Consider the following 26974-nt stretch of genomic DNA (forward strand, 5'->3'; position numbering starts at 1 on the left):
CCACCCTACGACAGCGAGGAGTCCAGCAATCCTCTTGCACATGACTATTCTCACATGGGAATTAAGCCTGCGAACCAACGCAGGGTATAGCATGATGTGCGACATTGCCGAGTGTTGACATGATTTTCACTTGTCCTGGTGTACTTTTATATTTGGTGATGCTAAGGCATGGGCACAATGGCATGTTCACCCCATGGTTGTGAATTTGAAAAAAAAATGCAAACAAATTTTCTACTAGAAAACTACATTTCTCAAATTCTTTATAGCCACAGTTTACCTCTGTCAATAAAATAGTTTTTGTTCTATAGGGTGTCCACAAACATGAAGTCTTCAAATTGCGAAGGGAATTTATCGATACCATATATTGTTTTGGCCCTTGAATGAAGTAAAAATACATGAACTATTACTGATTAAAAAAACAAACCTGGGCAAGGTTTATTGAGAACTGACTTCATAGCTAAGTTGTAAATAGTATGGACACCTTGTATATCTGGATACCATGAGGCAATAGAATTACCAGACTTCTCTGCGCCACAGGGTGGTTCATGTAACATACTGATTACGACTTCTTTCAATTCCATATCTGACGCGGCGGTGTGGCTCATCGTGCTAAGCTTTAGGAATACGCTTCCACCCCACCTCTGATTACTCTGCGTGAGTTTGAATCCCATGCAGGGATGGTTATGTGCGAGAGGATTGCTGGACTCCTCACCGCCGATTGCGTGGTTAATGTAACCGATGGTCGGTTACGGCTTCCTCCACCATCAAGTCCATGCTTCCAAAAACAAATAACTAACTAATCCCATACCCGACTTGGAACGGTAACCGGACGAGAGGCCATGGTTCACCATATGGTTAAGCCGTCTTATCGGCTTTCCTCTTCCCCAGGACACATATGTAAATCCTATTCCTGGTTTACCTCCCTCATGAAAATTATTACTGTTTAATCCGAATACCCTGTAGGAGAGAATTGCTGGGATCCTTAGTGTCACATTGTGGTTTATGTAACATCTTATGGCTTCTTCAAACTCCATATCCACATTTGTTACTTCAACTCAGCTGCAAGCTGTCGCTGACTAGATGACTCTGTGAGTCTTTTCGCGTCAACTGCAACAAGCCGATATCTGTTTGTCATTTTGTTACAATATATTATTTATTCATTTTTCATATCGCGCATTGTTTTTGCATGACGAAAAAATAAATATCTGAATCTATCCCTGGTTACCTTATTAAATACTCATTTGCTTATATTGAACTATGTTGTGCCAGATTGTCTGAGTTATTTTAGCTCAGTGGTTCTCAAGAGGCCCCTGATTTTTCTATTGTCTCTACAAGACCACTCCCCTTTCTTCTTAGTTTCATTGCTTGATAAGGTTATTTCGTGGGGTGTTTTTTGACTGTTTGAGCATAATGAAATTGGGAATTGACCACAGAAATGATAAACGGGGGCCATGAGTGCCAAAAGCCTTCAGAAGAGGGCCACAAGCCATAAAAGGTTGAGAACCACTGTCAACTTATTATCTTTGTTTTTTTTATAACTTTAGAATATGGAAACTGTGCTTAAAGATTTAACTTATGTTGAAATTTGTCTTGATGAAGACATAATATATGAAGCAAGCCTTTTATCTGAGGAGATAAATAGAGAGAAAATTACAAGTATTTCTGGAAACACTGCAGTCGAAGATATTTGCAATGCTGATAATAGTGATAAATATGTGCCATGTGAAGACACAGGGGAATTTCCGAGCCATAACCAAGATACTGCTAAAACTGATATAAACAGCACTGTTATCTTTGAAGAAGACAATAATGAATTTGATTCTGAAGAATCCTCCGTCATAGCAATGCAGGAGCAGAATGAACCCACTGCTGTTTTTGTAACTGATCTCAACTCAGGGTTCTTATCAAAAGATAAATTATCTGTTTATCTTCAACAGGGATCTATTGATAACGCCCATCAAAGTGATAATCGCTTAATTACTGATGAAGAGCAAAATAATAAGTTAATCGGAGGTAATGGACAGAAATTGTCCAACTTTATTGATAACGCTCATGTAACTGATAACAGGCAGAAATCATCTGATTGTATTGAAGACAATCTTCTGAGTGATAAGGTATTAACTACTGATAAAGGAGGAATATTGCAAAGTAATCATGATCTTATTATTGATAAGGATTCCTATACTAATGAGAATTATTTTAAGATAGCTCGCAGTCTCTTGAATGATATTATTGATTATATTATCGAAAAAGAAATTTCTGATAAAACTGAAATTTGTAACATATGTGGGAGAGGATTTGACTCATCAGCTAAGTTGGAAAGGCATTTGGAGTTTCACATAAGAGGTCGAAAAATACATTATTGCTCTGTGTGTGGCAAGGATTACGATCAAAAATCACATCTGGAGTATCATATGGTACGACACACCGGTGTAAAGCCTCATACATGTGAAATATGCGGGCAGAGTTTCACCCAAAAACCATGGTATAACATACACGTAAAATCACATACATCAAAACCAAATGTTCCTTGTGAAATATGCGGAAGAAAGTTTTGGGCAAAACACATCTTGAATAAACATAAGAGGAAACATCATAGTGGGTTGCCTTTTGTCTGTAATATTTGCGGAAGCTCTTTCAGTGGAAAACAAGGTTTGGTACAGCATGTGAACGTACATCCGCCACATATATGCGAAACATGTGGCAAAGAGTTTAATAATTATAAAAGTCTACGCTTGCATTTTCCCTCTCATAAACCAAGCTGGCCTGAGCATGTCTTTGCAGACGGTGTAAAAGGTTTTCGTTGCGAAGTTTGTAAAAGAACATTTCATCGAAGACAAGATCTGACTTTCCATTCGCAAGCTCATGCTTCTAAAGTTCATAAATGTCAAGTTTGTGGTGCTGGATTCGTGCGGGATAGCTTTTTAAAGAAGCATATGATTGCACACTCAGAAAGACCGTATAAATGTGAATTATGCGTAAAAAGTTTTCATCATAAAAAGTCTTTAGAAAATCATCAAATATATCATACAGGAATAAAACACTTCGGTTGTCATATTTGTGGTAGAAGGTTCTATTGGAAACATCGCTTGGCTATACATCTAAAACGCCATAAAAATGTAAAGACTGAAAATGCTGTACCTGGTAACGATTCTGAATTCGCTCAGCAGACTTCTACATTACAATGCGAAAAAATGGATATGGATGAAGCATCTGGAATTGGTACTGTAGAACCCAATAATGGAAGTGTAATGTCGGGAAATTGTATTTCCATAGGACAAAAAGGGAACTCACAAACATCAACATTCGCGATAGGCGAAGCTGAGGAATTCAATCTTGGTTCTGTGAAATTTACCGGGCATAAAATAGTATTCTCTCCTGAAGTGAATTCATTGTCTCTCCCTACTGAACAAACTCGAGCTATAGCAATTTTGGATGCTGAATCGATAGTGAAATTCGCTATGCATAACATGTCGAAAAAAACTAAAGAATCAGTTAAGGTACCAAAGATGGCGAACATAATGACGATAAAAGAGGGGGATTCTGATCCCTATAAGATCAGGACTATGGGTGATGAGCAATCATAAAAAATGGACAGTTGACCGTCGTGTCATGCTGAGCATTAGGAATACGTTGCTATCGTACCCCTAAATACCCCACGCTGCTTAGAATCTCATGGAGCATAATTATTCCCATACCGGACATGGACTGGCAACCAGACATGCCGCCGTGTCGCCATATGATTAAGCCATCTTATCGACTTCCCTTCCTATATTTGATGAGAATTAAATAAAGCTACATGCACTCAGAAATAAAAGAGGCAAAATTAGAGAGAACCACTGAAATGCAAACTGCTACTACATCCACAAGTAATTTTTGATTGCTGAGAGACTTCAGCATTTTAAGTCAATACTATCAGGATAACAGCGGTTTCCAACCGGTGGCCTGCTCAAAAGGGCCACAGAGCAGTTGGAGGGGGGCCATGATGCTAGACGAAAAACTGATTTCACCTTTACATTACAATAAACTCCCATTTTTTCCTAGCTTTATAAGGCTATTTCACAGAGTGTTTCTACTTTGTTAAGCAAGAATTGTTTGAACATGATTGGATTTGGAATACAACAATCGAAATAACACTATAAATTTCAATGGAATGATGAACAGAAGCCATGAGTGGTGAAAGCCTTCAGAAGGAGGCCACGATCCCAAAAGGTTGAGAACCACTGAGCTATAAGGTAGTGAGGGCACAAAACCAGTGGTGGGATTCAGCCGGTTCTAAAGAACCATCTCATAGAATATTGAGAAATCAGCGAACTGGTTGGCATTAAGCGGTTTATTTGTTGAAAAAATATGACTTTTTGTAACAGAACCGGATGAAATATATGACTTTTGTGATGGAACCAGCTGACAAAAATTTGAATTCCACCACTGCACATAACTAACGTGTTTGTAAGAAACTATTTCTTTTTTTGAAGTGTACACTGAAAATGACTGAAAAGCATGTATCCTACTATGTTTTTCACTTATGTTCACATACTAACCCAATAAATAGAAAGTATGTCATTTCACTGATAGGGATTGTGATGAAAGTTCTCCATTATTCGCTCTTGTGTATTGTCATTTTTTTGTAAAATTGCTGAGTTGTAAAAAAATCATTATCTCTTTTATATTTTGGACAACCAACCTATTCACGCTATATTGTTAAATTTTAATTTGGAAATAAATTTTATGTTGAAAAGGGGATTTCTATTTGATCTCGTAATAGCTTGTTGCTCATACAGCATCTGCTAACCGTCTATGCCAGTGGTTCCGGAATAGCGGACGCGGCGGTGTGGCTCATCGCGATAAGCAATAGGAATACGCTCGCCACCGCACCTCTAATTACTTCGAATCCCATGCGGGATGGTTATGTGCGAGAGGATTGCTGGACTCCTCGCCGCCATAGGGTGGTTCACGTAACCGCTGGTCGGTTACAGCTTCTTCCACCGTCAAGTCCATGCTTCCGAAAAACAAGTAACTAACTAATCCAATACCCGACATGGATTGGTAATCGGTCGAGAGGCCGTGGTTCACCATATGGATACGCCGTCTTATCGGCTTTCCACTCCCCTGTGATGAATATGTAAATCCTATCTTACCGTGAACCAATTACGACCTGCCAAACTTGGCTGAAATAATTGAAAAATCATGTTTTTTTTAATTTTCTGTGTTTTTAAGACCTCTGATTGTTACTTCATTATCACCATTTGGATGTATGTATACTCGTAACAATCCAATTATACAATCTTAATTATACATACCGATATTGGCCCCCCACGTCTAATTTGGTCCCCAGTCAATCAACTTTTGTTATAAGCATTCAGTTCCCTTGGCTAAAAAGATGCGTGGTTGGTGTGTCATGCGTCAGGAACAACTCTGTCTTTCAGATTTGAATCCTGCCGGGGAAATTTATGTGTGACAGAGTTGCTGGACACTTACGCAACTTATGGGAATGACTGAACACGTCCATAACTCTATATCCGACATGAACTTGAAACCAGACGAGAGTATGTGGTACACCATATTATTATGTCATCTAAATATCTACAAAAATCCCTTATTATCATTTCCTAAATTATAATAGGCTTATAGTTTGAAATTTACAATTAACGCTTTTTCCAATGTGTCAGCAATTATTGGTTAATAAGGCACATTAAGGTCAGTTTTGCTATGAATCCGATCAGAATGTTGGTTTTCAACTGGGCATCCTCTGGTTCCGCAAGCTTCCATTCAAATCAGAGAATCTGTATTATTATATGTAAATTGTTTAAATATACCCAAATACCAATTCGATTTGTAACTTGTTGAACGTGCTACACTTTGAAAAATTTTAATTTATAGTTGATGAAATTCAGACAATAAGACTATTATTACACACGGATTCTCTGAACTCTTGGAAAATTTTATTGGGGTTTGACCAGGGGTGGGCAACATGCGGCCCGCGACGAGATTTTGACCGGCCCGCTTACATTATGATAAATTTAAACTTTACTTCAAACGCGATTTATAATTTTCTTTCTTGCATTAGCGAATAAATATGTGATTTAGATATTGAATACTATTCATGGTATAATCCCGCCCGCTGAGAACTTCATTTTCCCACCCCTGGGTTTGACTTTGCCTAAAAGGATGAAAACCACTGGATTATGGCTCCTAACCCACAAATTAAGGGCAATGAAATTTCATATGCACTCGTTAAATTCTGAGCCGTTAAAAAAGCACATTCAAGCAAGGCTTGAAAATCCTGTTCCAGATGCATGTGGACTTGAAAATGTATTGCATCGGAAAGTATCTTGGGGCAGTATATATAGCACATCGCAAATCGATTATAATGTGACTCGTGCAACACCTGAAGAGGCAAATTAAAAATGTCTTCCCCCGCTATGGACTTGTAATTTTGCACAGATATATAAGTATTGGGTTTTGAACTACTATTGCAATCTTGCCGGTTCAAATTTTTTTATCCTTGGAGGAATCTAATGACTTTTGACCTGCGTGCTGGCCCCAATGATGCACAAATTACAAGGTTGGCTTTCTTTCATTATTTATTTTAAAAAACAATATAGATGACAAAATACTATAATTCAAAAACGGTAGTATACAGTACATAGGTATTTGTCTGTCAGTTAGATACACGCGATATCTCACCTGCTCCAAGTTTTGCATGTGCATTCATCATATCTCGGATTGATTTTGGATGAATTATGCCATATAATTAGCGAGCTATCAATTAATTAGTGATGGGACAAATGTGTTGTTAGAACATAATGAAATTTTCAGAGTGTATCTAAAATGGTAATTTGATTTTGGCTTGAAGAAAAAAATAAATGAACTAGCAACATTAAATTATAATCATGAGTCATCGCTATGATGGACATTCCCTCTGTTTGGAAGAACACCAATTTCAGAATTGATGTCTTCATTCCGACTTAAAGCCATGAGAAGCCCAAAGTATGTTGTTTTTGAAGATTTAGAAAGTTCACTGTGAACATGTTGGGAGTCTGGACTTGGCGCACTTTTTGGTAGCTTTACTTTTAGCTTCTCAATCGCTTCATAAAAAGCTTGACTCTGTACACCTTCAGTGTTCCCCTGTGAAAAATTTCTCTTTTTCTGTTGCCAGGTATCAGATGTGGGAACAACAATGGATGAACCATTAATCAAATGTTCATAAACTTCTTTACATAAAGTTAAATATTCCTCGTAATAAAACTGAATTTGAAATGCATATACAAAGTCTATAAAGGACATTAAACAGTCAAGAGCATCTTCCATTAGCACAATATGTGCAGTTCTCTGAACAATGTCCAATGGAAAATCATAACATAACAAACATAGTAGGGAATGATATTCTTTACCACTCAGCAGTTCGCCGTAGCCTGCAAGTTTATTAAAGCATCTCCAGAAACATGAGATTAAACTTTTTCTGTTTTTTGTTGTGGCAGAAACATATTCAAACTCTCTAAATAAAGTATTTGTTCCTTCATGTGCACTTTTAAAATAATCCGATAAAAATCGAGCGGGAACCATTTTTGGAGTTTCATCTTTTTGTTCTAGTAGTTGATTAATTGCATCTTCCATGTATTTCACAATTTCATGACGCTCCAGATATTCACTCAAAGATTCTCTTGCTTGGGACATTTTGTAAAATAAATTAAATATTCTGAAATATATAAAATATTATTAGTTATAATCAGGGCTTTTTAGTCATACTATGAATCATAGTCTATGATACTTATTAATTTTCAACAACAAATACGAGGAACTGCATCCATACATCTGAGGGTATTTACCGGTAATGATATATTGCAGCATGGTCGATGCATGTTTTGCTTGGTGAAAATTTTTTCTGTCAGTTTTGATCTGTATTGATTGAGTTCGGTTTCGGATGGCGTCATCTCAATCGGCCGTGAGCTCCGCTCGGCTTGTTCGAGTTCCGAATTATGTTCCGAATGCCGCAGCATTTTTGACTTGAATGCGTTTGTCGACTACCGAAGTATCATTGTACACTCAATTTGTATTGTACTACTAAATTGTAGTTTTTGATATCGCAACTGCAAAATCATTACCCGACAACATAACAGAAAAACATTATCCCTTGAAAAAATGGGCTATTTCACAAGTGGCCTGCCTGATTGCGGTGACGGTTTTATGGAAATTTCTGATTTATACTCCCCCTCCTCTTTTTGGTAATTCTGACGGCGCCCTTGAACGTATTTCAACCTCTGTGTTATCGAACCTTCCTTTATGACATTTTGTGTCTGGTTCAAAATTCAAATTCTGCAATCTTTTCTAACCAGAACCTGAATCGCAACTAGATAATTACTAGTTTATTATTTCAGAATGTAGCGCTTTTTTCAAATATCACATTAGTGGTGAGGGCTTTGTACCAAAGATCCGTATTTTGCAAGCCTTTGGATACAGAAATTATAAACGAAACCATACTGTGACCATCAACTGATTTTTAAAACATAGGCATTTATTCAAGATCTTGCATTGTTTTAATCACTGAGCTGAAGTTATAAACCTTTTATTACTTTCAAATATCTCGTGTATCATGCGCCAAAGCATTACATTTCCCAAGGTGAGTTAACCTCTTCTCCATTAATGCATATGCGTTTGCCGATAAAACAGCGTAACAAGGCTAAGACAATCGTTGTTTTGACAAACGAAACAAGATGTACTGCAAATAGCGTTGCCAGTAATATAAGTGATACAGGCGCTCCCGTTTTCTTTCTAGAGTCCCTAAACTGCTAAAGGTTTATGACTTCAAGCCGAACATGCTGATTTCAATAAACAAATGTGTCCAGGCAATGAATAAATAATGTAAACAATGAATAGCTTGACAGTGTGGCGTATCATGCTAAGCGTTAAAAATAGGCTCGCCATCGCACCTCTGATTACTCTGTGTGGGCTTGCAGGTTTGAATCCCTTGGGGGTATAATTAGGCTATGTGCAAGAGGATTTCTCACCGTTTTAGGGTGGTTCAAGTAACTGCTGGCCAGCTACAGCTTACTCTACCGGTCCTAAGTTACTAAGCGTTACTCTAAGTCCATGCAACTGGAATGGTGGTAACAACACAATATGGACTGTTAACCGGATGAAGTGCCATGGTTTTTACAATATCACTAGGCCGTCTTATAGGCTTTCTTCTCTAATAATGTAAATCTTATCTAACGTGGTATGAACAGCAAGAATGTTAGAATTTATTATTCTAATCAAGTCCATTACACACCCAACTAAACTGAACAAAGGGGTACCGACCATTAGGGATCAACCTATTACAGTATTAACAAGCCACTACATTCAGATATTGGTTTCCGATCCCAGCAATTTTTTCCCAAACGCTAATTACCGGTACTCTAGCATTATTGTTGAAATATTTAGCTATTCATCCTTGAATAAAGTTTGCCTGCGTTAGCCATAACAAAACTGCAGCAAGATTGGTGAGAAAACGCGTGGTCTTTCAAGAGCTAGTTGCATGCTTTCAAATTAACTGTTGGGTTAGTTAGTTTCAGTCAGTTATTAAACTCGTTAGTATAGTTTACGAACTGTGTTTGTTACGATCTGAGAGTTGAAAAATCCAGATTTCTCGGTGGTTACAAGAAAACCGTTAGCTGCAACGCATGTCTGAGTGACGTTGCCTTGGCGACATCTCTCATGCGTGATCGGCGCGTTTCGTCAAGAATATTTTCTTTGTTTTTTTATTTGTGTTTCTTAGGTTTGAATATAAATCAAACAATTCAATGTTCATACATACCGGTACGGTACCCTATTCCGCTGTCTCATACTGCTGTACTGCCTTCCATTGGAAGAAAAACGTCTGCATCTCCTCTAGGACAAACAAAAAGAAACCTAGCAGTTTCTGCCAAAGTATCCCAGTGTGTTGATCAATCAGCTCTACTAGCAATATTTCAATCATTACTACTTAGCCATATTCGATATTGTTGTTCAGTCTGCCTTCATGGTAATAAAACACTTGTCTCAAAACTGCAGAGTATTTGTAATAATTTTTTAAGAACAGTTTTTTTAAGTGTAGACTCTTACTTCAAATCACTAAATAAACCTAAGGTTGAATATATGATGAAATTTGAAATATTATCCCTAGCTCACGACTTATGAAACGGTATTGTGACATGCATGAGTATATTTTTTTTTAAATATATAGGTAGCTGACATACCCGAATGATATTTTCTTTAAATAACTTATCACTTCACGTTGTGTTTTTATCTTTTTCTAGCTGTGATGTCCTTATCATACACGCTTGGTCCTATGTTTGAGTGGTGGTATAAGTGCAACTAGGCGAACAGTAGAGCTATGTTGGATTCTCCCCTTCAGATTTTAGTTTGCTGTGGGTCATTGTAATTGGATGTGGTTTTTATATCATTTATGTATGCATGCATGTTATGTTAAGGATTGGTATTGGTGTTTGAGTTGACTTGTTGGCCAAGGTATAGATAGTAAAATTTTGTGTGTTTTTTTGCATGGTGTGATAAATTTTTCCCGGTCCCAAGCAGAATGTCATCATAGATCATCTATCCATCGCTACCGGTATATAATGACAATACATCCCATTTAATCAAACAATTATTTTTTGCCTGTGATAAATAGTTCAGAGCGTTCCCCTTCACCCAATCATTGAAACATCTACTCGCGGTTTTAATTTTTGTTTTTCAGGTTACTTCAAAGTGATTAAATGAAGTAAAACACATAAGGAAAAAATCAAAAAAAGACTCCGATATCCTGTGAAATAACAACCTTATTCCTATATCCTTGTCTGAAATCAATACCCAAGAATGAAAAACCTCACTTACACTCTTTGTAACCAATTTATTTCCACATCCTACTTTACTTAATTATAGTAATTTTACTGTTACCGGTAACTTTAATTACTTATTTCAATCTGGACTACAAATTGGCAATAATAGGATCTAATTTGGGGAATGAAATGGTCTGTCTCGCCCACCTCTTCATGCACCCAATTCTGGCAACTTTGGTTGGGCAACTTGGCATTTGACTCCAACTATAATCAGCTTGGCAATATGTTTTCAATAGAATCTTCCTTTTATATTTTATTTAACGATTAGAAGATCGATCAATTTGGCAATGGCAACCATTACAAAAATATCAATATGGTGTGGCAAATAATTTTTTTCTTTTCTAGTATTTATTTATTTTTTTGTTTACCGTATAGTATACCCTAAATTTATCGCGTTTTATTCTTACCCAAATAACTTCTCAGTGGTTGTGTGTGTGTATTTGCACCTGCCAACCTTCCAGGCAGCCGCAATTATAAGTAACCAAGAACCAAGTTATCTACTCTTCAGTTTCATCTTGGTTTACTACAAATCCGCGCTGTTTCCCAATTGCTCCACACCAAAATATAGAAACATAACTAAAAACTTACTCTTGGGACCAGAACTAATATTATGTTGAATGCTTGCAGGGGCATATGAAAATCTGAGCAGCAAATTAAATTTTGACAATTACTTAACGCCAATTTGTTGTAACACTCAAGAATATTGATGTCTATGGAAAAACAGGTTGTGAGGACACAAAACTTGTCTTTGTGTAAGCAGGTAGCTGCAAAGCTAATTTCATGGTGGCAAATGCTAGCGACAAAATATGAGAATATAACAATAATTTTGGGTCGGTGTCTATCGTTTTCAAGATTCCATTGTGCTACGCAACCAGACAGTCATGCACATGAAAACATATTAGATATCCTGGATATATATTTTCGTGAATAACATACATGCGATTCAATATATACATATACAAGTTTTTCAAAATGCATTGTAACGTAAGAGAACAAATATTTCAACCATTAGTAAACAAACTAAGTTGTATGGTGAAATTACTTTATCTCATGATTCAAAGTAAGTGTTCTATCTCCATCAATTTCAGTTTAACTGCCACATCTTTAGACAAGCAGTTCTTCAAAATAAGCTTTGAAAGGCAGAAATATCCATTTCACCAAATGCAGTGGTGTGTGTAGGCCACCACCACTTCAATAGTTCTCCCATTCCACCTCGCTTGAGAGAGAGAAGTGCTCAGATGACATCCTGGAGATTCACACTTTACAGCATAATAAGCGATGCATTTTGTTACATAAAAATGTTTTAAGAGTCATTAATTAAACTTCAAAGTCTTGTGTGATCTGATCTTGTAATCACTATATTTTGGCACACAGCTTTTAGCTGGCCATTTTTGCTGATAATGCAGTATTCAGCATAAGTAAGTTTTCATATATTCATTCTTTGGAAGGACCGAGGTCCTACCCGTTTTATTACTCACACCCAGTTACATAAAAATGTTTTAAGAGTCATTAAATAAACTTCAAAGTCTTGTGTGATCTGATCTTGTAATCACTATATTTTGGCACACAGCTTTTAGCTGGCCATTTTTGCTGATAATCCAGTATTCAGCATAAGTAAGTTTTCATATATGCATTCTTTGGAAGGACCAAGGTCCTACCCGTTTTATTACTCACACCCCGGGTGAAGGGGTGGGCATGAGATGGTACTCATTCACGCCCTTCACTTCGTACAAAGCCCTGCACAAGCAGCAATAGATCAATACGTAAGGGACTACTATTTTTGTAGGGACGGGAATCTTTTCGGTTCGGCAATGCCTACCCAATTTATTACACCCTGGGTGAGGTGGTGGGCATTGCATGCCAACATAGGTAAATCGAATAATCTAACTACTTGGCCATCGCGCCCAAACATATTTTAGTAAAACACAATTTCAAATTACAAAATAGGCGAAAGATTTGAAACTATCATTACCATTGTTCCTATGATGTAAGACATATTCATGGTGATTTGCGTTGTTACATCACATGAGCCAATTTGAAATTGATAGTTTCAGATATCTTGCTTCACATATTTCATAAATATACAATCAGTCATATTTACAATAGAAATAATAATCTATATACAAAAGATAATGATTGTGTGATTCAATTTGAATTTACATTAAAACTTTCTATATTTATCTTGGGAAAGAGGAAAGCAGATATATCGCTCAAGCCATGGTACTCCTGTAGTATTTGAACGAAGATGGCGGGCCCCCGGAACGTAGTATATGTGCCAGGCTAGGGTTAGGCCATAATTTCAAACACTAAGGGAGTCACTTGGCTAATCGCCGAACTTGTAATAGAATTAAAATAAGAAATAAAATTATGGCCTAACCCTAGGATGGTAGACGTACTACGTTACGTTGTGCGTCATCTTGGTTCATACTTCTGCAGCGCCTTTTTATCTAGTTACCAGTCCATGTCAGGTATGAGAATAATTAAGCACAGTACTGCTTCTGAGATTCTGATATCTGGGTATATGCTGATAGCATACTTCATATTAACCAGGGTGGTCATATAAATTGAAATTGTTAGGCCATAATATGTATGTACGCAAGAATATAGTATCGGTGTGCGCCGTGAGGTAGCTACATAATACCTGGAATGGTTTAGTAATCTTTATATCAGACATGGACTGAAAAATAGAACAGAGTTCATAACTTGATAGTTTGCCATTCCTCCCTCTCTGCCAGGGTAAATATGAGAAACTCCGTCCTATTTATTACAACATCACATTTATCAATCTACTCTAAATTAACTGTAAATTACTACCAGAATATATACATAGAATATGGCAATCCAAAATTCATAACACTTTTAAATTGCTTAGCTACCAAAAAATCATAGCACCCACTAGTGATACTGAAATTGGAAATCATGAGAGTTACTCAGAATGTCATTTTTTCTCTAACACAGAATTTAAATTTGTTAAATACTTCTTACATTTAGCTGGCGATTTAATATACATACCAATTCAAATTAAATATTTTCACCAAATTTGAAAGGGAAAAATATGACAATTTACTATAGTGCCAATCAATACCAAAATAATTTGGTACTCCCGAAGTATGTGAACCAAGATGGCGGACATTGAAACCTATATATGTACCAGGTTAGGGTTAGGCCATGATTTTATTCAAATTTTTCTTATTTTAGTTTTACTAAGAGTTTGGGGACTAGCCAAGTGCCATCTTGATACTTTGGGAGTACCATCAATTGCATACGTCATCCATAACACGCTATCAAAAATTCCAATATTTCAGTTTGTAACAATACTATTCAAGGTTTCTTTTAGATATACAGGTATTCATACAGTTTTATAAAAGTTTCTCGAATTGCCAAGTAGCCACATACAGTTTGGTGCCCCCTAAAAGTGTATTGAATGAAGTAAAAAAAAACTAAATTAAACACTGATGAAAATAGAAAAATAAATCTTGAGTACCGGTTTCATAAGAAAATTGAATTTGTAACAGGACTTTATGAATACCTTGTATATCTAAATCTGATTTGGGTTATACAAACACGCTGACGAAACAGCAAAAAAATAATTTGAGTGGCAAAAATTATAAAAGATATTGACATGATTGTCAAAACATTCGTTATTTAACAAAATATGGATAAAGTATCGAATTCCCAACCTTTCCCGTGGCCCCCTTTCTGGAGTCTTCTAGCATTCATGAATCCGCTGTTTGTCATTAAAGTAGTATTTATAGACATAGTGTTATTTTGATTACTCGTAATAGATTCCAAATCCAATTATGTTCAAACAATTCATCTTCAACAAAGTGTGAATACCCTGTAAAATGACCTTATCAAGCAATGAAACTAGGAAGAACTGTTTTCTTGCAAGGAGGAAAAGTAAAATCAATTTTGCGAACAACTTAAAGACCCCTCGGGGGTCATGGGCCCCAGGTTGGGAGCTGATGTGCTAGTTGGTCTCTATAGACCTTCACCACAAAACTAAGCCCATATTTTGAAGCTGCTCAATCAGAATTATATTCCCAAAAAATTATATAACCGATAATAGATCAATCAGGATTATTAGATTTTCTGTGGTGAAATTTTAGTTTTAAGTTAGGAGTCTGAGTCAAAAACCAAGAGTCAGAAACAAGGATGTATGGAGTCAAATTTTAAAGTCAAAATTTCCAGACAGCTCTGGTCATGACTCTCTTCCCTCATTTTCTGATGGGAAAAAGCTTCCAGGATAACGTTTTTCGAACCTTTCTTTTAATCTCGGCTTTAGAAAATGGTTGGAAAATCTATTTTTGTTCGAAAATAAAATTCCCTGGAAACTACAGATAACAAACGTCTTTAAAAGGCAAAAACATTAAAAATATAAAAAATAAAAAATGAGAAAATGACTCATGTATGACATAAAATATGCTGTCAAAATAATAAGATGAAGATGGGGTTGAACCTGTGACACTTTACCATAGTAGTCCATAGCAAAAGTCAATTACAATCTGTATGCAAAATATAAAAAATAGGCACCGCCTATTTATAATATCTTCACAGAACCAGGTCAAATTAATATATATAATCAAAGCATATATGTATACTTATAACTAAAATAATGGATACTGATGTCATACATGGGTCATTTTCAATGAATTCACAGTGTTAAAATAAAGGTATAAGGCACAGTGTTAGAATAAAGCTATGTACAAGACTTTACAAAGATGCGGTGGAATGAACATGAATGTACACCTTTAATTTGTCATATTCGAAAGAATGATACTGAACTTTCCAAAACTTGAAATTAACAGATTTTTTGCATCTAGCACTTTAAGTTAAAATCGATCAAATTTTAAGAGATTCTTAGGAGTTATAAATATTCTTAGTAAAAACATAGACTTGTCAAAGTTTACTATCATAAGACTTATAGAATTATTCATTTCATGGTATCAAGAAAAAATGGCAGATGTTGAAATTTTGAAGAACAGTTTACTTAAAAATATTACAAAGAAATAGGCGCTCTTGAAGCAGATATCTAATCATAGTTTAAAATAATTTTCAATAAATAGGCCGAGGGTTAAAGCCCATTAAAAGTCACAAGAAAATCAAAAATTTATGTCTTCTTCTATTTCTCAAAACAGCTTTTTTAAGAATTTTTTGTTTCCGCACTTCATAGAGAATTTTTTTCACGTCTCGGATATAAAAGCTTTTGAAAGAACAAGAAACAAAGGTGATAGGTCAATAGCTTTCCACCGCATCTACATTTGGAGGGTGAGCGCTGCACAAACATTACATGATAAAATATTATAATGGAGATATTGAATTCAAATATTGACATACAAATTTATGAAATTTATATGACCAGAATCTTTTAAACGGTAAAATTATAATGTACTATTCTAATATTGCAAGAAAACACTGTATTTCTCCGGGTATAACACTCACTTTCATGTTTAAATTTCACCTCCAGAATAAGAGGGTACGTAAAAATCAGACAGAATGTCTGAAATCCCTGGCAAAAAAAAAACCTGCAAAGAAAGAGATGAAGGAAAACATAATATATGGAAATTGGAACTTTCTGCTAAAATACGCATGTGTATTATTATTATTGGTGCGTGTTATGCAGGGAGAAATACGGTATACCCAGAATCTAGATAAGTAAGGCTAAATGGGAAAAAATTTCAAAAGGACCGAAAAAGTTTCTAATGTTAAATCAAGTGTCACAAACTATTATTCAAATCTAAACCAAGATAGATAAAGACTTCATCAGAAGTTTTAATGAGTTAAAAAATGTATATCATCGCATATAAGCTGACCTGAAAGAGCCCTTAAATGGAGAATTTATAAAAATTCATGACAACCAATCACAGATAGTTATCGCTGTCATAGCATACCAAGCACTGCTTCACGTGTGTGCATGCACACTCTTCAATTAATTTAGTGTAATATCATTTCGTTTTAGTGCAATCAGAGTTATGCACGGCCCATTTAGTTTGGCGGCTTTTTTTTTAGATTTTTAAAATCAGCTTATATGCCAGAGTATACAGTTATTCAAATTTAGAATTTCAAAAAACAGAAAATCAGTAAGCTTATTATCATGTAATATGTTAGCAGCAAAATACAACAAATATTGAGAATTCAATTCTCTTTTCCATAACAGCAACACGTAAACAAAGATGTCCAAATCGAATAATATGAAATTTCTGAAGACATTCGATAATTGTATTTTTGAGCATTGAATATATTTGAAAATATTCTGGAGCACTGGTTCTCAAATTAAGGGGCGCGCCCAACAAGGGTGGTGTAGACAATTTTTTAGATTTGATCCTACCCGCCCTATTTTGGATATTTACATTTCTTTCTTTTGGATATTTAAGTTCCATCCACATGTTTTTAGAATATAACATACTTTTGTCATAGCTATTTTTGAGGTGTGGCACGAGATTTGACAAATTCTTAAAAAGGGGGGTTGCTTGAAAAGTTTGAGAACCACTGTGATAAAATTGAATTAAAAAAAAAAATGGAAAGTTAAAACAAATAATGAACAGATTGGCCATTTCATTTTTACAGTCTTCAGAAATTAAAAAAAGGCCTTTTTGATCATGATGTGAAACATCAATTGCTAGAAATTATGCCTTTTCAAATGAAACTAATCAAAGTCATTCTAAAAATAAAAAATACACTGAATTAATTTTATTCGTTTTGGACATCTCTGCAACACGAAACAATACGGTCACCCTCCATACTCTAAAAGAAACGATAACACAGTGTCATTGCACAAGTTTTTGTCACAGTGATTGAAAATACGAAAAAAAGAATTTACCACTATTGCACCAACATTCTGTACAGATGGACGTAGTACACGCAGAATCTGAAAATAAGTAATTTCTGGAAATTGTTAAGAAAATTATTTTTATTAAAATATTTATGAAGAGTGAAACGGTTTTGTTTTTGTTATGACTGAGAATTGCCAATATTTTGCTTATGCCTCATTTTTTCATCACAATGCTCGTGTCTCTCGCTCTATACAGGGCATTTTAAATGCAACCACTGCAAGATAAGAAGCTATAATAGCTTGGAATGATCTAAATCAGAGCTACCCAAACTTTTAAGTTCCCGACCCTTTTCAATATATAAAAATTTTCTGTGACCCCTGTTAGGTCAGCATTGATATGCAAGCGCCTTGCTCAGTCTTACTATCAAAGTCGGCATTACTATGCAGGCTTTTCTGATTCTATGTATTCTCTCGAAATTGCAAGATTTGTGTTTGGTACTCCCATAGTATGTTTACCAGATTAGGGATTGTTAGGTCATAGTCCTATTCCAATTTTCCTTTTATATCTATTACGAGTTCTGGACTTGCCCATGGGTTTTATTCCCTTTAGACATCTTGATGTAAAATAGACGAATAAAAAACTATACCTTCACATCGGTACACACACATTTGGAGCGCCTTATGTTTTGCGCTAGTTCTAATTATTGTATTTTGAATTAGCTCTAAAAAAAGGGAAATAAATATAGTATATTATAGGAAATGGTGAACTCTTTGCAACCCCGAAAATTCATTGTGTGCCCCTCAGCGAAGTCGCAAATCCCAGTTTGGGTGGCCCTGATCTAGATCTCTCCTGTTCAGCATTGCTCACCCACTTTATTACACCCTGGGTAAGGTAGGGGGCAAAGGATTTGAACCCATGAGTTTTGATTGAACAATTAGTGAACACACAGAAAGAATAAAAAACATACCTCTGAAGAGATACGTGCTTGGCAATGTTCAGGAACTGGGGGTTTCTTGTTTATGATTGACAGCAATAGCAGTGGAGATAATATTATGATTAGTCCTTCCCCCCAAACCTGCCAAATTTTTTAAAGATATTGATTAACGGCTTGCCGTGGTGTGGCGCATTGTTGTGTGGAATATGCTCGCCACCGCACCTCTAATTACTCTGCGTGGGTTCGCAGGTTCAAATCTTATGTGGGGATGGTTATGTGCGAGAGGATTGCTGGACTCCTCGGCGCCATAGGGTAGTTCACGTAACCGCTGGTCAGTTTCGGTAACACAGCTTAATCACATGGCGAACCACATCTTCTCATCCGATGTCGGTATGGGATTAGTTAGCCAAGTATTAGTATTCGAAAACATAGACTTGATGGGAAGGAAGCCGTGACCCACCAGCAGTTTGGTGAACCACCCTAGGACGATGAGGAGTCCAGCAATCTTCCCGTACATTATCGACTTGGAAACCCACGCATGTCAATCAGGTGCGGTGACGAGCAATCCATTATTTTAATTACCGTAGTAACATTTACTTGTGCTGTGTTAAGTTAAAAGGCCTATTTTTAAGATACTTATTTTTGAATCATTACAGGCGACTAAAAAAAACCTGTACACGTGGCCACTGATATTTAATGATATGTTAATAGAAATTATTTTTTGGGAACTAAAGTATGACCATAAAGCCCTATATCTAGGATTACCATATATATGAAAATAAAAACCAGGACAGATTGGATTGGACAAGCCTTGGTTCGATTTTAAGGCTTAGCAATATTCAACTCATATGAATATTCAATATAATAGATAATTTGAATAATCAGTGATAATGGCCTCCATTAACAAATGAAAATTTTGTATTAATATGGATTAGAAAATTTCTATATGATGGACATACCGGGGCAGCTTGTCAGAATTGGGAGTGTCCTGGCTAAACCAGGATGTATTGTAATAGGCCTACCTATATCACATTTTTGAAAACAGATAAAATAGTGAACATATTTCCTATTTTTTTTATTTTTCAATATAAAAATAAAGCTCCCGAAGTATGTGCACCAAGATACTTCGAAAGCGCTAAAAAATATCTCTCACTTAAACTTACCAGAAGTCTTGAAAGTTGATAATTGTTGCCAGGTGCAGACGCCAAAGAGGCAGTTTCTCCAAGTATCATGGAAAAATTACTAGAAGATCCTGTTAAAAACATGAATATCGCTGTGAAAGCTAAGTTCTTGATGAGTGAGATTTCTTGGTGTATTTTGTCAACTGGGTTGGATAAAATACATCAGTTTAAAAATATGCGTAAACGTTGAAATAACATTTCCTCACACTGATGCATAAGAAGCACCAGTTAATTTTAAAAAATTAAACTAACAAAAACAAAATTCAGTTTGATTTTCATAAATATCAGCTAATTTTGAAAATTAAGTTTAGCTTTGAGAAATATGGTAAATACCAAGGTACTCCTGAAGTATGCGTACCAAGATGGTGGACACCAAAACGTAGTATTTGTACCAGGTTAGGGTTAGGCCATAATTTTATTCCAATTTTTCTTATTTCAGTTCTATTACGAGGTCGGGAACTAGCCAAGTGACTCTCGTAGTATTTGTACCTGAAATTATGGCCTAACCATAACCCGATATACATACTACATTCCGGTGTCCGTCCTCTTGTTACGCATACCCCAGGGGTACCAATACCAAAGCATAAAGATAGCAACAGTCTCTTGGAAGGCGTATTTTTCGTTTTACCAAGCATTGTACGAATGAATTGCATTGTAAAAAAAATTCTATCAAATTATATAATGAGTCCTCACATATCAACGACTGGTTTGTGTAGAGCAGTTGTACCCAACCTTTAATGGCTCGGGGCCCTTTCAAACGCTTTTAGCGCTCACGCCCCCCCGTTTGTCATTGCAGTAGAGTATTTTTTTCATTGGTAGATTCCGAATCCCATTAAACAATAAATGCCCAATACCCTGTGTAAAACACCCTGTGAAATAGCCTCTTAATGAAGGTGAAGTTTCTTTGTAGAGAGAAAAGTAAAATCAATTTTGCACCTAGCAGTGTAGCTCTCGGTTGAGAACCGCTTGTATAGACCCTCGTCTGTAATGCAGGAGTGAAAAACTTACCCATTGTCAATGCTCTATCAGATGCTACAGATGAGGCAACATCACTCCCAGAAGCTCTGATAGCAAGTTCAATTTCGGGAAGTTGGAATCGGAATGGATCTGGGTTTTCATAAGCTGAACAACAAAAAGCTTATTTTAAGGGCACTGCCATGAGAGGTCATAACATAAAATTCCATATCTACCTTTGTTTGGTCACTGTTTCGTCCACTATCACTCAACTATTTTTACAAAAACTCTGTATACGAAACTTGAAAATTTGTGGGATCCAGTCTTCCCAGAAAATATACTTCACAGTAAGCCTAAAGCCTAAGCTTATTTAACAGTAAATAAATAGTGTATTTGACTTTTTAGTTGGAGAGGTAACGGAAAAGCAACTCGTGTTAAATTGGATAACCACAAAGTGCAAGAAGAAATCTTCAATAAAGATTGTTGTAGTTCCCCGACTGGGGATTATTTGCCAACCGAGACAGTCTATTATTGCATCACAGTTCTTTTTGTATATAATTTGGTGCAAATATGAGAAAATGATGAAAACAACTCTAAAACTATAAATAAAAGGTATTTGATAAAAGGAAACTTTTACATATCCCAATTTAATGATGACAATGCTCTAAGAAGCATGTGGGGTCTGAATTAAATACTCATAAGGCCTGGATTATCACCTTTCTTCTCTGCTGGCAGAATTAAATTTTATATATAAAAGATACATAATATTTAGGTACGTCACTTTAAACAGCTTGTACTAATATTGAAAACAATCAAACAACATTACAGGGAATTAAATATCAAACAATTTACTTCTAATAACTAGTGAAGGCTCGGGGCCCCCTGAGAAACAATAGGTGGTCGCCTCGGAATCCAAAGGCCCAGGTTCAGGCCCTATATATCTCAGAAGAATACTTGTTGAACGCAACAAAAACATTACCTTTCATGGGAATGGTTACTTCATTGTTGTTTTCATCAAGATAAAGAAGATCACCTTCAAGACAAATATTGCAAATAATTTTTCATTTGATAAAGTGGGAAAAAAACAAAAAGCTGTGGTGTCTACTGCTGTACTGTGTATATCAGGGGTGAGCAAACTACCAATCCAACACACCACCAAAGTGCTTTAGCCCACTTGTGTCCGCTGAAATTACGACTATGCTTGTAGTTTTTATGAAAATGAATTTCCATTGAGAATATCGATGAAAATAAAGCCACAATGACCCTTTCAACAAGTTTGAATTTCGAAAAACATGAAAGTCGCCAAATTTTAAAAGGCATAATATCTCCCTACATATTTTTTTGAAAATTATATTATTAGTTCCTAATACATCAAACGCTGGCTTCAGGGGCGGACACTTTCCATAATTTTGGGGGGGCGAACTTGGATCGCCTACCGAAAAACACCGCGCCGTGTATCGTCACGTAACAATAACCTGTCGATGTCATTCTCTAAGTATTAGCATGTCATTTTGCTACTCATATATAGATTACCTAGGCTGCTTTGCTCGGACACGGAACTTGCGCGTCACTGAACCAATTTCTTGAATTCCGATTTATTAAATCATCATTTGAACTCGAAATAACATTCAGGATTCACGCAATGACTTTGCAGGGTTTTTATTTATAATTTAATACGAAAATAAACAGGCACAAGTTCAGGCGCACAGCCAGGATTTAAAAAAAAAAGCGGGGTCAAAGTCTGAACTTCCCATTGCCGTCTGCAACAAGCACCGTGATTACGCGCTCGTTAAAAGAGCCGCCTATTTGAAGCGTATAATGATTTTTCTGTCGATCCATGACAGCCACGAGATTCTAAAATGTCCTTATATATTAATTTAATTGTGTGCAACGTAACTCGCGGTTGCGACTTCTTACGTCCAAATAAAAATATTACTAAACTAAAGTACCACGGCGATATGTGGACATAAAAATATGAGATAAGCTGCCTGATGTATTTAAATTTGATACGTATTTTTGCAATCTTCCGAACTCGTTATCGCCGTTACAAAAATCTCGATATCTGATATAAAATCCCATATAGTACAATTTTAATTCATACAATGAAAATAATTATAAAGTATACTAGTAAATCAAAAATACAAATTCATCGCCTCAAAATCCACGCGGAACAGTCGCCGCGATTACGCCACTTGTTAAAAGAGCCGACATTATCATTGAAAAATGTGCAAAGTAATCAATCAAAGACCGATACGGGCATATTCAAAATGTCTTGATTTATTAATTTAATTGTCTTCAATTTAAAGTTCAGTTAAATTTAAATTTAAAGTTAAAGTTTATTTAAAGTTAAAGTTAAATTTAAAGTTCAATTTAAAGTGGCGCGGCGGTGTGGCTCAATGGGCTAAGCGTTAGGAATACGCTCGCCACCGCACCTCTAATTACTCTGCGTGGGTTCGCAGGTTCGAATCCCATGCAGGGATGGTTATGTGCGAGAGGATTGCTGGACTCCTCGCCGCCGTTGGGTGGTTCACGTAACCGCTGGTCGGTTACGGCTTCCTCCACCACCAAGTCCATGCTTCCGAAAACAAACAATACAGTAAAACTAATCCCATACCCGACTTGGAATGGTAACCGGACGAGAGGCCGTGGTTCGTCATATGGATAAGCCGTCTTATCGGCTTTCCTCTCCCCCAGGATAAATATGTAAATCCTATCCTTAAACTGCGTTTGAATCGACAAAACAAGAGCCACTCTAAAACACGACGGCAATCCGCGGACATAAAAATGTGTGGTAAACTGCCCGTTTATATATTGTTTTGATCCGTATTTTTGCTCTTTTGCGCATTCGATAAATTTGAGATGTACTTGTCACACTGGCTCTGCTCAATCGCAATGTTGTCACTCCGATTATTTTTAAAGATAAAACCTTTCGAAAAATCCGTAAATTTTCTGTCAATTCTCATGTATTAAAAGTTATTTCAGTACAATAAAAATACATAAATAAATACAAAAAGTGATCGGATATACTTTAGTTATCTTATATATCATCACAAACCGGGGAAAAGTCGCGTTCTCAGCTTTGTTTAATGTTAACACGAAAATTTTCAACGTCAATTTAAAAGTAATGGATAAAAAGGCAAATCCCGCTCACAATTGACAGTGTTTCGATTTTAGTGACGAAATGTTTTTAAAGGTCAAGCAAACATAATTTGTGCCGTAGGCACACGAAATTTTGCGATTTTCGATGCCTAGAAAAGCGTTTTTAGACTGTCCCAGGCCTCAACAAAACTTATATTATTTACAGTTTTATTTTTAGTATTTTATATTGCCGCCTTTCAACTTTTCGACATAGTAAATGCTTTGATCTTTGCCCGCAAATTATGCTGGGCCTTGCACGAAATCCATAACGTGAAAAGATACGTCCATCGGTGAAAATTGTTTATAACAACTTTAGATCTAGTTAATTTTTTAGCGATAATAATTAATTGTTGTAATGAAACACAGTTTGCCTCTTTCACTTCTCTCGCAAGTGCCAACAATAACACAATTGAAAAATTTTGACAATGAGAAAATCATATTAAATTGTACAAAAATGAATTACCGGTAGTTGTGCAAAACCGTGGCGCGTGATCGGCGGTGCGTTTGAAGACGGAGTATTACCTGTGAGGGCGCGCATGTTTTTCAAATGTGAGGTGCTCCGAAGGCGCTCTGGTCCCCATTATTGTAAGGAAACAGTTATAATATCGGCAACTATTAACCGTTTAATTGCGTTTGCGTTAAAACCGTTTCATTTAAATTTTTTTGCGAAATTATTGGGGGGGGGGGGGGATCGCCGGGTGTTCGCCCCTGGCTGGCTTGTACATAGCCTAGTTTGTATTAAGAGTGTGGAAGACCTTCATGAAAGACTTACCTGGTAACAACGCTCTATCACATGCTGAGGCAACATCGTTTCCGGGTACTTCATCAGGTGAACGCCCGTTGAATAGCGGAAAAGTAGAATTGCCAGCTCTGATAGAAACTCCAACATGTTGAGAAAGTGGTAAACAGATCGACCCCCAATTTTTGCAAGCTAAACAATAAAAAGCTTATTTTAAAGGCTATGAGGGAGTAGTTTTTTCTCGTTGATTACAGCTCCCTCCACTACCATAGTCCGTGCATATGGCCAAGCGGTTAAAGTGTTAGATATAACTGTGACACTACAGGTTAAAATCTTAGGCTTCATTCAATGCCAACCACCTAGCCTGGGGTGTAATGAACAGTACTCCCATTATATGTGCACCAGGTTAAGGTTAGGACATAATTTAATTCCGATTTTACTTATTTCAGTTTTATTTCGAGTTCGGGGACTGTCTGGCTTAGCCAAGTGAATATACCCCATGCCCATAGATTTCAGTACCTTTACACAACTTGATGTAAAATAGGCGAACAAAATTCGTTACCTCCATATTGGTACACACACTTCAGCGCTAGTTTAACCTCAGCGAAAAATGGCAGCGGGCTTTACTTGAGCAAAACAAAATATATGTTGCAAAATTTTTACGCTGTGAACTCTCTACATATACAATTACTATTGAGGAACAGTACAATACCAAATATAAAATAAACAATAAAAATAACTAAAAATAAAAGGTCGCAACCCATAAGTTGGAAAACACTGAACTAGGGAACTAAGGATCAGGCATATAATTGGATCAGGATCGGATAAGGATCAGGCATATAATCATAAATAAATTTCATCATTATTCATCTATTATTTAATCTACCAAGAAATGCTCTGATCACCATGTTTTAATAAGAAAAACAAACGAATGAAGAAGAATAACGACATTGCAGTAAAAAAATTAAATAAAGAAAAGTCGATTCACATTAAATAAAGGAAGGCATTGCAAATTGTACCGGGTAAAGGCTTGTGACCCCAAAAATATCGCAGGATAGCACTCCAGAGATTTTACGGCCCAGTTTTGAAAGAAGAATGCAAGTTTGACACAACAGAAACTTTACCTTTCATGGGAGTGGTTTCTTCATTGTTGTTTTCCCCAAGATCACCTTGAAGACAAATGAAATAATAGTTGCATAAAGTAGAACAAACAAAGAACCATGGTGTTTTGTAGCGGTGATGTATATACAAATGAATATATCATCTACTAGCAGTGGCTGCTTGGGCAGAGACTTGTTTTTAAAAAAAGCTCGGTGATGTGGCGCATCGCGCTAAGTGCTTGGAATACGCTCGCCCCTGTACCTCAGGTTGTGTACCAGGTTAGGGTTCAGGTTATGCGACATCTTGGTGCGCATACTTATATTGGAGTACCCAATATACGGTATTGATAAATTCCCTTTACGATTTGAAAAAAGTTCAAAACTTTATGAACACCCTATAAGGTGGAGTCGAGTTTGAATCTGAAAATTGGAGAAAGTCAAATCAAAACACTGATTTGATTGGCATTGATATTTTACAATTCAATTCAAAAATTATGGCGATAATTTTTTATACATAATTATTCTCAAATATATCTAAATTGAAGTCTGCAGATTGTCGAAGTTCGAACGTCCGATTCATTTTGGACATCCTCAATGACAGAATATGAAATTCCTACCTTGAGTTGCATCAGTGTCTTTCTTAATGTTTTTTCCATTATGGAAATTATCAGGGTCATCAGAACCATAGTGAGAGTTTTCGTGAATTGGACGTTTGCACCCAGGCCTGAAGAAATTGATGAGAGTTAATTATATAAATATATAACTATAGAAGAAAATTTTTAGAAATTGTTTTGCCCCTTTCCCCTTTAAAAATAACTAGCTAACAATAAACTACAGGTAACACATAATAAGGCGAAAGTATGTTTAATTCAGAAAACATGTTGAAAACGCGTGACTAGGGCTGTCCAAAATCGAATAATTTTTTGATTCGAATCGAATATTTTCGCCAAATCGAACCGAATATTATTGCGCAATCCTAAATCTGTCTATATTATACAATAAATGCCTGCCCTTCGATGTTGTGGTAACGTATGTGCAGTTACATCTGACTTACTTTCAGTTTTATGGAAGAAGATCACACGCTTGTATGAACTGGTCAAAAAAATTGGAGAACTCCAAAATTTGGGTTTCGAAAACTGTTGAGTGTTATGAGTAAGAATTGCACAATTCAAAAATTGCAATCTCAACTCTAATGGATTCCGTTTCAACAGGACATGTAAAGCCTGTAGAAAGAGAGTAGTCTGAGCTCGAAGCGCCGCCACTTGCTTTAGCGATTCGAAAATTAGCCGAAAAACGATT

The 26974-nt window shown here is 36.2% G+C and overlaps 3 protein-coding genes across 3 annotated transcripts in view; 1 reads left to right on the plus strand and 2 right to left on the minus strand.

Annotated features, from left to right (window-relative positions):
- Positions 1 to 122: 122 nt before the first annotated feature.
- On the plus strand, positions 123 to 4039 carry LOC120339491 (uncharacterized). The gene has a single exon (XM_039407628.2). It carries the CDS (start codon positions 1548 to 1550, stop codon positions 3585 to 3587), a length of 2040 nt encoding a protein of 679 aa, XP_039263562.2. The 5' UTR covers positions 123 to 1547; the 3' UTR covers positions 3588 to 4039.
- Positions 4040 to 6566: 2527 nt separating this feature from the next.
- On the minus strand, positions 6567 to 9824 carry LOC120339045 (centriolar satellite-associated tubulin polyglutamylase complex regulator 1-like). Its single transcript, XM_039407090.2, has 2 exons — positions 9797 to 9824; positions 6567 to 7699 (listed from the first exon to the last, which is right to left on the minus strand). Exon 2 carries the CDS (start codon positions 7675 to 7677, stop codon positions 6892 to 6894), a length of 786 nt encoding a protein of 261 aa, XP_039263024.2. The 5' UTR covers positions 7678 to 7699; positions 9797 to 9824; the 3' UTR covers positions 6567 to 6891.
- A 1916-nt stretch (positions 9825 to 11740) lies between these two features.
- Positions 11741 to 26974, minus strand: part of LOC120339547 (uncharacterized) — a 35767-nt gene continuing 20533 nt past the window's right edge. Inside the window, exons 13-20 of the mRNA XM_039407695.2 lie at positions 26293 to 26399; positions 25700 to 25744; positions 24609 to 24767; positions 21678 to 21731; positions 20753 to 20866; positions 19727 to 19815; positions 18597 to 18704; positions 11741 to 17724 (exon numbers count right to left, since the gene is read on the minus strand). Of these exons, the coding sequence (XP_039263629.2) occupies positions 17587 to 17724; positions 18597 to 18704; positions 19727 to 19815; positions 20753 to 20866; positions 21678 to 21731; positions 24609 to 24767; positions 25700 to 25744; positions 26293 to 26399 (814 nt within the window). The 3' untranslated portion in view covers positions 11741 to 17586. The remainder of the gene's footprint in view (positions 17725 to 18596; positions 18705 to 19726; positions 19816 to 20752; positions 20867 to 21677; positions 21732 to 24608; positions 24768 to 25699; positions 25745 to 26292; positions 26400 to 26974) is intronic.

The sequence above is a fragment of the Styela clava genome, chromosome 9, assembly GCF_964204865.1.
Source record: "Styela clava chromosome 9, kaStyClav1.hap1.2, whole genome shotgun sequence".
NCBI lineage: Eukaryota > Metazoa > Chordata > Ascidiacea > Stolidobranchia > Styelidae > Styela > Styela clava.

Bases quoted from the DNA above. Each gene is read 5' to 3' on its own strand.
- LOC120339491 (XM_039407628.2), top strand. From the start codon at position 1,548: ATGGAAACTGTGCTTAAAGATTTAACTTATGTTGAAATTTGTCTTGAT.
- LOC120339045 (XM_039407090.2), bottom strand. From the start codon at position 7,677: ATGTCCCAAGCAAGAGAATCTTTGAGTGAATATCTGGAGCGTCATGAA.